We start from the raw sequence: 14,528 nt of genomic DNA, 5'->3' as shown, positions 1-14,528 counted from the left end.
GGAGATGACCTATCGCCTCCAGGTGTCTGTCAACCACCCTGTGAAAAGCATTCCACCATGGATCTCTTTTCAGGGAGCAAAGGCTGCCACAAGCAAACAAGCCCTAACAGAGCTGAAAAGCAGTAGAAGCCTGATAGGATTTATCCTTTCTCTTCTCCAGATAACGCACTGATTTAAAAAGGATATTTGTTCTTCTTTCCACCATTACGTTTTCATCATACAAGTGTATGAAAGTGTCTGTGGTATTAACTGATCATTTCTTGTCTATGAATTGTTCATGAAGCCCATACCTGGGGGCATGGTGTGGGTGTGTGTATCTTGTGCTCTCTTCCTAGTTCGACAGTTGTACAGTATGGTCTGCACTGTGCTGGTTACTAGGTAGGCCAAGTGTTTGTGTTTGCATAGCTTGTGTATGTGTGTTTGTGTGTGGGAGTGGAGTGTTCTTGGCAGCTGTTGTCGCTATTTTCACAGCGATCCCTCCCTAAGTGCAATAGGCCCGCAGGCATCTCCAGGCCTTTTCAGAGCAGAGCTGCAAGGAGAGTCTGCAAGTAATGACATAGATAAGGAAAATGCTAACAAAACCAGGAAGCTTGATTGTTGCTTCAGCTGTGTCCTGGAACCACCTGTTAACACTGCCTGCCTGCTTGTTATTGGTGTTCTGTACATGACTCTCAGTCCTGGATCCTCGTTGGATATATCACACGTTCTTTTCCTGGCCTTGGTGTCATAGAACAGGACGGGCTCTCTTGCTCAGCGCTATAAGTCGCACTGTATCTTGTTCTTTTAAATGAGCATGCAGAAAGTAAACAATTTTACAAACGTGGGGCAGTCTCTACTTTCACCCAGTCTCTCAGGACCTGTTTGTGGGCGCTTGCATGGTCCTGGCTGAGTCGGCTCAGATCAGTGGCAAATTATAAATCGGAGCAGTTGGGGCAGCCACCCAGGACCCACATATTCTGAGGGACCTTGGCAGGACTGCCCACTTGCTGAGTACATTGCTAGTTCACACAGCAATTCCTTGCAGAGCTATGGCTCAAGCTGCCTGTCGCTCTTTGGATATTCTTACAGAGTGGTTCTACTTGGTCACAGCTTCATCCATGTCACGTCTCCAGACCAGAGTCCTCCTCTTTAGTTTTCACTGTGTGATGTGCAGAACCTAAGGGTTAAATGTCTGGAGCCACACTGAATGGTAGGAAAAAACCCAAAGCCACGAGCAGCAGCACCTTCTCTCCTGCTCCTCCGATGCAGGCTTGTCCTACAAACGAACATTTCTTCACTCACCACCACAGTCAGGAAAATGCAGTGACCACCAGTATAAGGGTGTAATTCGCTGACACCAATGAATGGAGCAAGTTATTGACCACCAAAGTAGGGGTTCCTTTTGCTGATCGCCAACGTAAAGGTTCATTTTACCAACCATCAATGTAAGGGGGTACTTTACCGATGACCAATGTAAGGGGGGCACTTCACAGACTACCAAAGTCATTAGAGGTTGATGAAGTGAGAAAGGAAGATCCACTGTTTCCTGTCTGTGCACCTTCGTTATACACTCACGGGCCACTTTATTAGGTACACCTGTTCAATTGCTTGATAACACAAATTTCTAATCAGCCAATCACATGGCAGCAACTCAATACAGTGGTGAAGATGACTTGCTGAAGCGCAAACCGAACATCAGCATGGGGAAGAAAGAGGATTTAAGTGACTTTGAACGTGGCATCGTTGTTGGTGCCAGACGGACTGGTCTGAGTATTTCAAAAACTGCTGATCTACTGGGATTTTCATGCGCGCCCATCTCTAGGCTTTACAGAGAGTGGTCCAAAAAAGAGAAAATATCCAGTGAGCTGCAGTTGTGTGGACAAAAATATCCAGTGAGCTGCAGTTGTCCACACAACTGCAGTGAGCTGCAGTTGTGTGGACAAAAATGCCTTGTGATGTCAGAGAATGGACAGACTGGTTCAGCTGCAACATTCAGATGGTAGGGTCAGAATTTGGCGTAAACAACATGAAAGCATGGATCCATCCTGCCTTGTATCAATGGTTCAGGCTGGTGGTGGTGTAATAGTGTGGGGGATGTTTCCTTGGCACTAGCAAGATGTAGCTAATAAAGTGGCCGGTGAGTGTACATTATATACGTCCTGTAGCATTATATGGAGCACCAAAGTTTTGAATGTTTTATATAGTATAACAAGAATACGCAGCACTGATGGGCTGGTTGATAAAGTTATTTAAAATGTTTGTAGCAGGTGAAATCTGCAGTGATCCTAACACCTAGTAAGAAAAAAAAAAAAACCTTTGGGAATCAGACATTAAAAATGCATGCAAAAAATCCCAGGCATTAACTCTTAAGTTTTGTGTTTCTTTGACTCTTGTGGTTTAAAATTTTCACTCGATGTTTGTTTGCCTTTTATAACACCATGTCACAAACATCACAACTGATATATCAGGTATGTAGCATAATATACTCTGCTCCTTACACACATGACAGTTGAAGGTATTTAATATTGCATGTAACATTGATGTTTTCTCTTCAGGTGTTGAGTCTCCATCTCTAAGGCCATGAGTTATCCCGGTTATCCCCCAATGGGTGGCTTTCCCCCTATCCCTACAGGTAAGGCATGAGGCACCTCATATTCAAATTGTATTGCTGTATTTACTTATATTGTGTTTCGATCATAGTTGGGCTTTCCATTAGAGGAATTCATTGCTAATCTGCTTTGTAGCGGACAGTTTATCTAAATTCCATGTATCAGTTTTTAGTAGAAAATGCTGAGTTTTTAATATATTAACGCAAGGACCAGTACTGGCCGAGGAATTGAATTGTTGGGGGAAGTTTAAATGGAAGTAAACCTAAAAAAAATTAAAATGTTTATATAAGTCTCATTAGCTAAAACAAACATTTGATCTTGTCTCCTAGTATTTTTTCGTAAACCTGTACACTGATTACGGCTTATGCAGTACAGTGTACAGATCCGACATCTTGTTGAGATAATATAACTTCAGCATGCAGGAGAGCATACCCAGAGGTAAGTGTGCCTTATTGTGGCACAGCCTCTTTCAACCAGGGTGCCTTGAGGTATCTTCAGGGGTACCATGGCAAAATGTCTAAGAATTGCCCAAAACTTGTATACAAGCCAGTCGGTGTAAAAAGCCTGCCTTTTGGTTACACAAAGCCACAGGTTTTCCTTGTGCACCATTTATGACCCTTTAGCCACCAGCATCCTGACAACCAGTGACATCATTGGTTGATAAGGAGGAGATCGGTTGCCTACACAGCATCCTAGTTTGTCCCTCCCCTGCCCCTCTCCATCAGTGCTAGGGTCACGACAGCTCAGTGATGGAGAAGAACTGATGGAGAAGAGAAACATTGGCATACTAGTCAGTACCAGTGTGCAAAAGTGTATTTGCTTCGGAAGAATAAATCCCCTCTAACGTTGGGTTTCCTATGTGTGTGAATGTTGCTGCATTATTAAACTTTTAGAATAGTTTTTTACATATTAGAATGGAGTGCCTCAAGATTTTAATGGATGCCTTGCCTAAAAAAAAGGTTGAGAAACACTGTTGTGGCAAATCCTGGCTCTCCCACCACTCTGGCTTAAAGAGTCCCTGTCATCACTTTAAAAAATGCAGGTAAAAATGCTTACTTGCAGCATTTTTTCTTTTCTAGAAAATATTTATTTACTTACAATGTATCTCTGAACTTGCAAATTTGACAGCTTCAGAAGAGTATATTACTATTGATATACTGTCTGTGCTGGCTGTATTACTGTTTGTGCTGTACCATAGAATGTCACTTGAGCGACAGCTTGGAGTCTGCCAGGACTTCTGACATCACATGCAAGATGATGGCACTCAGCAGTAGTCTCAGGCATTGAGGCCTAAAATATGCAACAAATGCACATATCCTAGAAGAGGATTGTTGTTGAAATGAAAGTGACAGAATCTCTTTAATTGCACCGTACCCAATAAATTGTGCAGCAATGGTGACCATAGATTCACTTTTCCTAAATCGTATAGATTCTTAACCCCTTGCCTCCTAAGGTACATTTATAAACCGTATGGTATACAAGGGGTTAAAGCAAGCTTATGGAAGCTCCTGCAGCCGTGAGCTTGGTATCGATTTTTAACAGCTGGCAAATGGCTTTCCAATAAAAGTTATCTGGGCCTTCCTGCAACTAATGAACACAGAAGCAACATGTATGATGTCACTTGTGGGTTCCCAGCTGTCATTCATTGGTTACTGTAGCCAAGGATACTGCTAACCAAGCCCTTGTTGTCTCAGCCCTCCTTACACACCCCTTTTTTAAATGTACATTGTAGGGCAAACACGTGTATATCAACATACATTGCACCACACGTGAGGTATCCCTGCAAACAGAGTGAGAGCAGTAATTCTAGGACCATAATTATCAGTTAAACTGATAACCTGTAAAGGCTTTAAAAGCATTTCCTATGGACAATTTTGAGGGTTTTATTTTGTGTTTTCATGGGCGCAAGCACTTTTAAGGGTGCCATTGAAAACAATGGGCTGTGACTTGTCATGTGACTTTGTGTCCAAAGTCGCACAAGTGTGAATGGAGCTTGGAGCGCTATTAAATCCAAAGCAAACATTTATTATATTACAGTTTACCTATTCTTAGATGTGATGGCTGCAAAGTTTCTTTTTTAGGCTTTTTTTCCTTTATTTTTATCTGGTGATCCAGCCAGTAAGTCTGTTGTGTGTGTTTTTTTTTTTTAACAAAACAACCTCTCCTGAATATGTATCAGAATTTTGACACATACCATTTGCCACTGACAGGGGTGCTTACAATGATCAGCGTGTGTGTGTGTGTGTGTGTGTGTGTGTGTGTGTGTGTGTGTGTGTGTGTGATCTTTATCCCCAAATACCGTTGCTGTAACTGCTTGTGTGTGTTAGCTAGAGTTTGGCTTCTGATTATTAGTGTATCTAAATCTGCTAGTACATCTAACACTCCCCTTCCCCCACACTGACAATGCTTCTGTGTTCCTTCATCCAGATTGGGGGGGGCAGTAATACAGAAGGTGTGCTACTGGACAGATCACCAGGTGAAACATAGGGAAAAAAAGGCTAAAAAAAAAAAAAAAGAATGCAGCCACCACATTAAGGATTGGTAGGCTGATTGATATATATATATATATATATATATATATATATATAGTTGTGTTCAAAATAATAGCAGTCAGACATCACTAACCTGATCAATCGCTGTTTTTGCTAGAAATTATATTTCTACATGGCAAATAATTTACTGGCAGGTGTAGTAGAGTAATAGAAATCCAACAGACCCAACAGTCATGACATGCATGCTGCTGATTCTGTGTAATTGAAAGGGGCATGTTCAAAATAATAGCAGTGTGGAGTTCTATTAGTGAGGTCATTCATTCTTTGAAAAACAGGTGGAAATTATTGCCCTTATTTAAGTAAGGAAGGCAGCAAATGTTGTACATGCTGGTTACAGTGCATTTCTCTCTGCAATTCTGAGGAAAATGGGTCGTTCCAGACATTGTTCAGAAGAACAAGCGTACCTTGATTAAAAAGTTGATTGGAGAGGGGAAAACATATAAAGAAGTGCAGAAAATGATAGGCTGCTCAGCTAAAATGATCGCAAATGCTTTAAAATGGCAACCAAAACCTGAAAGACGTGGAAAAAAGCAAAAAACTACCATTCGAATGGATAGAAGAATAGCCAAAATGGCAAGGACTCAGCCAACAATCGGCTCCAGGAAGATCAAAGAAGGTCTAAAGTTTCCTGTGAGTACTGTTACAATTAGAAGACGCCTATGTGAAGCCAAGCTATCTGCAAGAAGCCCCCGCAAAGTCCCACTGTTGAAAAAAAGACATGCTGAAGAGGTTACAATTTGCCAAAGAGCACATTGACTGGCCTAAAGAGAAATGGCGCAACATTTTGTGGACTGATGAAAGTAAGATTGTTCTTTTTGGGTCTAGTGGCCAGAGACAGTTTGTCAGACGACCCCCAAACACTGAATTCAAGCCACAGTACACTGTGAAGACAGTGAAGCATGGTTGCACAAGCATCATGATATGGGGATGTTTCTCATACTACGGTGTTGGGCCTATTTATCGCATACCAGGGATCATGGATCAGTTTGAATACATCAGAATACTTGAAGAGGTCATGCTGCCTTATGCTGAAGAGGAAATGCCCTTGAAATGGGTGTTCCAACAAGACAACGACCCCAAACACACCAGTAAACGTGCAACATCTTGGTTCCAGACCAACAAGACTGACGTTATGGAGTGGCCAGCCCAATCCCCAGATCTTAATCCAATAGAAAACTTGTGGGGTGACATCAAAAATGCAGTTTCTGAGGCAAAACCAAGAAATAGAGAAGAACTGTGGAATGTAGTCCAATCATCCTGGGCTGGAATATCTGTTCACAGGTGCCAGAAGTTGGTTGACTCCATGCAACACAGATGTACAGCAGTTCTCAGAAACAGTGCTTATACAACTAAATATTAATTAAGTGATTCAAAGGAAAGCAAAATCTTCAAACATTTTTCAGTTTATATAGTGAATGTTTGAGTTTGTAAAGAAGAATACAAACACTGCTATTTTTTTGAACAGTCTAATATCCACTTTTCTTTAGTTTTTTTTAGAGGAACAACACAAATTTGATATATTTTTCTTCATGTTTTGATTTGGAATAGAATGTGTAGTGTTCCCAATGCATTTGTGTGTATGGAAATACAAGCTATTAGAAGGATTTTTAGCTTTATTCACTTTTTTCAACACACTGCTAATATTTTGAATATATATATATATATATATATATATATATATATATATATATATATATATATATATATATATATATATATATATATATATATATATATATATACACACACAATTTTTCTTTTCTTTACTTTTGGTTTGGGGCTTATTACTGCTTTAATGGCAATAGAAAAAGCTGGAATCTGTTAGATCTGAAGAATTTTTCCTGTGAAGCTTTGACTTCCTGGTTTTGGGGTGCCACACTATTAAGTGGCACATACCTCCTAATGTCTACTTTGTCGTACATTAGCCTTCCTTCTTTAACATTTCCTATGACTGTACAATTTTTTTTTTTTTTTCCTCGCCTGTACAATTTTAATGCATTTTTATGATGTTGCTGATTGCCTCATTTAACACTTGGCTATAGAACAAGGAAATAAAGGCCTCAAAAATTGAAAATGAACGACCGATTGCAAAAGATAGCAGGACAAACCCCAAAAAAGTCTTCAAATATATTAATAGTAAAAGATCTGAGCATGTAGGCTCTTTACAAAATAATTCAGAGTGGGTAACTGCTAACAAAAAGAAGGCAAATGTATTAAATACCTTCTTCAGTTCTGTGTATACAAAGGAGCATAGGGGGAGCTCTTGTCCATAATGGGCATGGTATTGACACAGCTCCAGATGATCCAGATTGGCTCACAATTGTTATGATCCAAAAATATTTAGACAGAATAAAAGTGAATAAATCGCCTGGACCGGATGGCATACACCGACGGGTCCTTAAAGAACTTAGCTGTCATTTTAAAGCCATTGTTTCTAATTTTTAGGGACTCTTTAATGACTGGCATAGTAGCACTGGATTGGCGTAAGGCCAATGTGGTGTCAATACTTAAAAAGGGATCAGAATCTTTACCAAGTAATTATAGACTTCTTAGTTTAACATCTATAGTTGGGAAGATACTGGAGAGTTTAACCACTTGCCCTCAAGAGGATTTACCCTCCTGCCTGACAGGCCATTTTTTGCGTTACGCCGCTGCGTTACTTTAACTGATAGTTACGCAGTCATACAACGCTGCATTCAAATGAAATTCCTTTTTTTTCCCCCGCAAATAGCGCTTTCTTTTGGTGGTATTTGATCGCCTGTGCGTTTTTTTACTTTGCTCTATAAAAAAAATAGACCGACAATTTTGAAAAAAAACAAAACAATATTTTTGAGTTTTTGCTATTAAACATGTCCTGTAAAAAATTTAAAAAATCAAATTTCATCATAAATGTAGGCCAAAATGTATTCTGCTACATGCGTTTGCTAAAAAAAATCCCAATACGTGTGAATTGGTTTACATGAAAGTTATAGCGTTTACAAATGGCGAAATATATTCTGGGATTTTTTAAAATTTTTTACTAGTAATGGCAGCAATCAGCGACTTATAGCGGGACTGCAGCAGGCATTCTGACACTGGGGGAACCTGACTTGGTGTCACTGACATCCCCAGTGACACCAATACAGTGATAAGTGCTAATAAAAAGCACTGACACTGTACTAATGGCACTGGGCAGGAAGGGGTTAACATGTGGGGCGATCAAAGGGTTAACTGTGTGCTGTTTTACATAGTGTGCTGTGTTAGTGCTTCACTGTAAGCACACTGCTTTTTCTGGCTGTGTGCAGGAGCTGACGGGAAAGAACTGAATTGTTTACAAACAGTTCTTCCATCACCCCTCCCCCCCCCCCCGCACGCCCCCTACCCGGAAGTGCAAAATTTTGTGTATATATACATGTGATTTTACGCACCCGTGCCACCCTGTAGCAGTACTTCTGCTATAGGGTGGACAGGGAGTGGTTAATATAAGACCACATAGATGAGTTCTTGCTGGAAAAAAATATTTTAAGCAACATATAGCATGGATTCATGAAAAACAAGTTGTCAAACAAATCTGATTTTTTTTTATGTGGAGGTGAACCTTGGACAGAGGGGTGGCGTGGTGTACTTGGATTCTGCAAAACTTCCAAAAAAAACCTCAAGGTACCTTAAAAAAAATAAAATATATCTATATATATATATATATATATATATATATATATATATATATATATATCTATATATCAAACAAAACTACGTATTCTGGGAGTCCCTAGACACCGAGCCAATGAGAAGCTTACAGAAAAAGAACTAGTTGCGGACTCAATCGGAATAGGGAATTTGTGAATACTCAAGAAAACTAATTCAAGCAAAGGAGAAGGTGATCAATGGTGCACGAAAACTTCTTGTGATTACAGACAAAATTAAAAGTATAAAACAAACACAAAAAAATCGTACCACACTCCACAGGTCCCAAGTAGGTATATCCCTGTCAGGGGAAAACTCATTAGCAGAAAGCTAATTGTATGGATGACTCCTATGTAACACTCATTTATAAGCTATAACATGTTCCATGCAGGAAAGAGTGCAAAGGCATAATAACAAAAAAGCTCCTATACTCAGAATTGACCAGCATTAAGCACCAGGATAAACCGAGCACCAGACCAATCATACAATGAGACTGGTGTAACTGTTCCTGTAATACAGGGAGGGATGCAGGAAAGGTAGCAAAACCCCCCTCGTACACTAGACACCAAGGCATAAAGATCACAACAGCAACTGATCCTAAACGTATGACCACATGTAGTCCAGAGGAGGATGTAAATAATGGTATATAAAAGGTCCGTGACCCTCTCAGGTGCCAAGCTGTAGGGCACCATCTCGGGGAGATTCTAAGAGGCCACTGTAACTTCCCTCATACATGATCAGGTGAAGGACTAAGATTGTGTGTTGATGGATGTTCCTGAGAGTAGGTATGCTCCTAGATACATCCATTTTTAAAGGAATAATTTGTCAGAAGGTATGAAATCAGTATGTACACTGTGTTGGTTCTGTTGGAGGTTTGAATGTAATTATAGGGACATTTTATATAGCAGTTTATATATGCATACCATTCTATTTGAAGCCGTTTGCATTAACCAGTGTTTTTTTTCCATATTGCAGGAGACAATCTCTGGGGGGTGCCTGGTAACCCTCCTCCCATTGGGCTGGATGTTGGAGGCTTCTCTCAGCAGTACAATCCTCAACAGTACATGGTGAGTTCTGCACCAAGGTTTCTCACCTTTTACCAGAACGGATATCATCCTTCCAATGAAAGGAGCTTTATGCTCCTTCACTTTAATGTGTATGTGGCACATACATGTCAGAATATATAACTATATTTTATATTAAAGAAAGGTCAACAAAAATACACTAGTCCCACCTGTATGCAGGAGATAACAGTGATGGTACACTGATATATGGTTTCATGTGATATGGTGTTTTTTAACCACTTGCCTACAGGGCACGTATACTCCCTTCCTGCCCAGACCAATTTTCAGCTTTCAGCACTGTCATACTTTGACAATTACTCAGTCATGCAACGCTGTACCCATATGAAATTTTTGTCTTTTTTTTCACACAGATGGTAATATTTAATCCGCACTGGATTTGTTTTTTTGTGCTAGAAATGAAAAAAAGACCAAACAATTTGACAAAAAAATTTTTTTTTTTTTTTCTATTGTAAAATTTTGCAAATAAGTTTTCTTCATAAATGTTGGACAAAATTTATACTGCTACATTTCTTTGGATAAATAACTTAAATGTGTCTATACTGTTTGGTCTGTGTGAAAGTTATGCAGGCCATAGATGGGTCGAAAATCGGCCGATTTTTCGGCCAAAAATAAAATCGGCCGATTTTCGGATCGTTAGTGGGCTATTTGTTCGGCCGTTTTTCGGTATTTTGGCCGTTTTTTTTTATCGGTAAAGTTGGAAAAAATCGGCCGATTTTGCCGATTGGCCGATTTTCGCGGCAATAATGGGCAAATCGGCCGATTTTTTACCGATAAAAAAATCTGCGCATGAGCAGTGACCTGCAAGAGGAAGACAAAAAGAGGAAGAAGAGGATGATGATGAAGAAGTAGAAGAAGAGGATGATGATGAAGAAGTAGAAGAAGAGGATGATGATGAAGAGGATGATGATGAAGAGGATGATGATGAAGAGGATGATGATGAAGAAGAAGAAGAGGATGATGATGAAGAAGAAGAAGAGGATGATGATGAAGAAGAAGAAGAGGATGATGATGAAGAAGAAGAAGAGGATGATGATGAAGAAGAAGAAGAGGATGATGATGAAGAAGTAGAAGAGGATGATGATGAAGAAGTAGAAGAAGAGGATGAAGAAGAAGATGATGATGATGAAGAAGAAAGAGGATGATGATGAAGAAGAAAGAGGATGATGATGAAGAAGAAGAAAGAGGATGATGATGAAGAAGAAGAAAGAGGATGATGATGAAGAAGAAAGAGGATGATGATGAAGAAGAGGATGTTGATGATGATGATGAAGAAGAGGATGTTGATGATGATGAAGAAGAAGAGGATGTTGATGAAGAAGAAGAAGAAGAGGATGATGATGATGATGAAGAAGAAGAGGATGATGATGATGATGAAGATGATGATGAAGAGGATGATGATGAAGAGGAGGAGGAGGAGGAAGAGGAGGAGGAGGAAGAGGAGGAGGAGGAGGAGGAGGAAGAGGAGGAGGAGGAGGAGGAGGAGGAGGAGGAAGAAGAGGAGGAGGAGGAGGAGGAAGAAGAGGAGGATGATGATGAAGGAGGATGATGATGAAGATGGAGAAGAGGATGATGATGAAGAAGAAGAAGAGGATGATGATGATGAAGAAGGAGAAGAGGATGATGATGATGAAGAAGGAGAAGAAGAAGGATGAAAAATAAGAGGAATTCCAGTCCGGCAAAAAGTGTCCCTGCAGAGAGCTCCGCTATTTCTTTGACTGTTCTCTGACAGTTCCTTGACATTTACAGCGGTTGCAACATTGTATCTATTTGTTTCCGAATAAAAACATCTGTATCCTAAATGGATACAAATAGATACATTGTTGCAACCTCTGTAAATGTCAAGGAATTGTCAAAGAACTGTCAAAGAAATAGCAGAGCTCTCTGCAGGGACACCTTTTGCCGGCTGTAGACGGGATGAAAATCGGCCGATTTTTTTTTTTTTTTTTTTTTTTTTTTTTTTTTTTTTGTTACCATTGGTGGCAACGTCGGCCGCTTGAACAACCGATTTTTCGTTTTTTAAAAGAAAAATCGGCCGTTTTTCTCCCCGTCTATGGCCTGCATTAATCTACAAGCTATGGCACCAATCATTGAAAATTGAGCACACTTGATGTACCGATGTCCTCTCTAATTTCTTGAGACACTAACAAGCCAGGAAAGTACAAATACACCCCAAACGACCCCTTTTTTAGAAAGTAGACAGTCCAAGGTATTTAGTAAGAGGCATAGTGAGTTTTTTGAAGTTGTATTTTTTTTTTTACCACAATTCTATTGAAAAAGAAGATTTAATTTTTTTGTTTCACAAAATTGTCATATTAAAAGGTTTTTTTCTCCCACATGGTATATGCATACTTGCAACTACACCCCAAAAACACATTCTGATACTCCTCCTGAGTTTGGGGATACCACATGTGTGAGACCAGGAGCACAGTCAGGTGACTTAGGGGTATAAATTACACATGTAATTTCCTGACTACCTATTTCACTTTTGAAGGCCCTGGAGCACCAGAATAATGGAATTACCCACAAAATGATCCCATTTTGAGAAGCAAACACCCCAACCTATATTCTGTGAGGCATAATGAGTCTCTTGAACATGTCATTTTTTTTTTTCCCCACAAGTTGGAAAATGTGGAAAGAAAATGAAAACTTATTTTTTTTTTTTTTACACAATGTTGTCCGTTTATAAGATATTTCCAACACATAGCACATACATACCAAAAATTTAAACCACAAAATACATTCTGCTACTCCTCCTGAGTATGGGGATACCACATGTATGAGCCTTTTCCACAGCTTGGCCACATAGAGTGCCCCAACATCCAAGTAGCATCCTTAGGCCTTCTAGGGGCAAAAATTACACATCTAATATCTTGACAACCTACCATGTTTTTGAAGGCCCTGGAGAACCAGGACAGTGGAAACGTCCACAACATGAGCCCATTTTGGAAAGCAAACACTCCCAATGTATTTTTTGTGAGGCATAATGATTCTTTTGAACTTGTCTTTTTTTTTTTTCTTCACAAGTTTTAAGAAAAAGTGGAAAGAAAATGAAAACACTTTTTTTTTTTTTTTTTTTTTTTTTAATAAACACAAAGTTGTCCATTTATAAGATATTTCTCACACATAGCATGTACATACCAAAAATTACACCCCAAAATACATTCTGCTTCCTCTCCTAATTATGGTGATACCATTGTGTAAGACTTTTCCACAGTTTGGCCACATAGAGAGGCCTAACATCCAAGTAGCACCTTTAGACATTCTAGGGGCAAAAAAATAATACATTTAATTTCAACCTATCACGTTTTTGAAGCCCCTGGAGCAACAGGAAAGTGGAAACACCCACAAAATGGCCCCATTTTGAAAAAAAACACCACAATGTATTTTCTAAGAGGGATAATGAGTCTTTGGAACATTTAATTTTTTCACAAGTTTTCGTAAAATGTGGAAAAAATATTAACATTTATTTTTTTAACACAAAGTCGTCCATTTATAAGATATTTCTAAAAAACAGCATGGACATACCAAGAATTACACCTCAAAATACATTCTGCTGCTCCTCCTGATTATGGGGATACCACATGTGTAAGACCTTTTCGATGCCTTTACAGATTGTGCCCAACATTGTAACATGTGTAACACAAAAATCAATAAACACTGTCTAGAAAACAATGTAAACAAGATTACCTGTGGTATGAGGAGGACATGGGTCCAGGTCAAGCTTTTTGTTTATAAGGTAAAATGGTGGTGAGATGTATACTCTGAATGCGGTAATAACAGCTGAAATCCATCAAGTTGATCTTCAGTGTCCATTGTGGGACCAAAAGTGCAGTTAGACCAAACATATTATTATGTCAGGTCACACTGCTGGAGCTGAGCAGACATCTGGTGGTGGAATTATGCACTATTGTGTTTTAAGCACTTGGTGATCACAGAAGGAGGGGCACACCATAAAGAAGACATGTTTTTGGACTATTTTAATTTCTATATACTGTAATTTTTTTATGCATAATATTTTTCCCGTACACTTTTGTATTCTGGTTTTATGAATTGTAAGGCTGCACTGTTTTTTACTATATGATTGTGTTCACATTTATGAGATAGGGGTTATGTGCAATAGCTGCTACAGTTCAGTTTATGTCAGTATTATTTCTTCACGCTCATTAGGAGCAAGTCTTCTTTTTGAGTCATAGAAGCACACAAGATTTATTGTTATTTGCTTATTACAGCAGAATAAATTGGCATGTGGTGGATTAGGTATGTGGACCAGTATGCATGTCCTTTTTTCTTTTTTTTTTTTCTTTTTGTAAGCCCATGTTAAGGGTGAGGCCCAAAAATAACTTAAATTCCTCCAATAAGAGGTCTCCATTCAAATGGATGGGCATAGGATGAACTGGTAATGAATTGTGTGGCATAAAGGTTTTTTTCTGGTCCACAATAAACTGAAGTAAAGTGTCAGGCAAAAAAAAAAATCAATTTCTGAAAAATTCTTAGTGTTGGCCTGCACACCTGGTTGTGTGGTGAAAGGAGGAATGCTTTCTGATCCAGAGTTGGAGGTCAGCCATAGTGGGTTGGCAAGAGCATCTGGGAGGTATGTTTGGGCCCTGATTCTTGGGGGTTGATGGAATATTTCAGTGCTG

The 14,528-nt window shown here is 39.3% G+C and overlaps 1 protein-coding gene across 2 annotated transcripts in view; it reads left to right on the top strand.

Annotated features, from left to right (window-relative positions):
• Positions 1–14,528, top strand: part of ANXA11 (annexin A11) — a 102,844-nt gene that overhangs the window by 43,844 nt on the left and 44,472 nt on the right. For both annotated transcript variants that reach the window (XM_089682511.1, XM_089682512.1), the window contains 2 exons: positions 2,535–2,611; positions 9,779–9,870. In XM_089682511.1, the coding sequence (XP_089538637.1) occupies positions 2,560–2,611; positions 9,779–9,870 (144 nt within the window). In that variant the 5' untranslated portion in view covers positions 2,535–2,559. The remainder of the gene's footprint in view (positions 1–2,534; positions 2,612–9,778; positions 9,871–14,528) is intronic.

The sequence above is a fragment of the Staurois parvus genome, unplaced genomic scaffold, assembly GCF_062004578.1.
Source record: "Staurois parvus isolate SC_StPar_1 unplaced genomic scaffold, SC_StPar_1.0 ptg000291l, whole genome shotgun sequence".
NCBI lineage: Eukaryota > Metazoa > Chordata > Amphibia > Anura > Ranidae > Staurois > Staurois parvus.
Note: the sequence above shows the minus strand (reverse complement) of the source record. Positions and strands in the feature narration are given on the sequence as shown.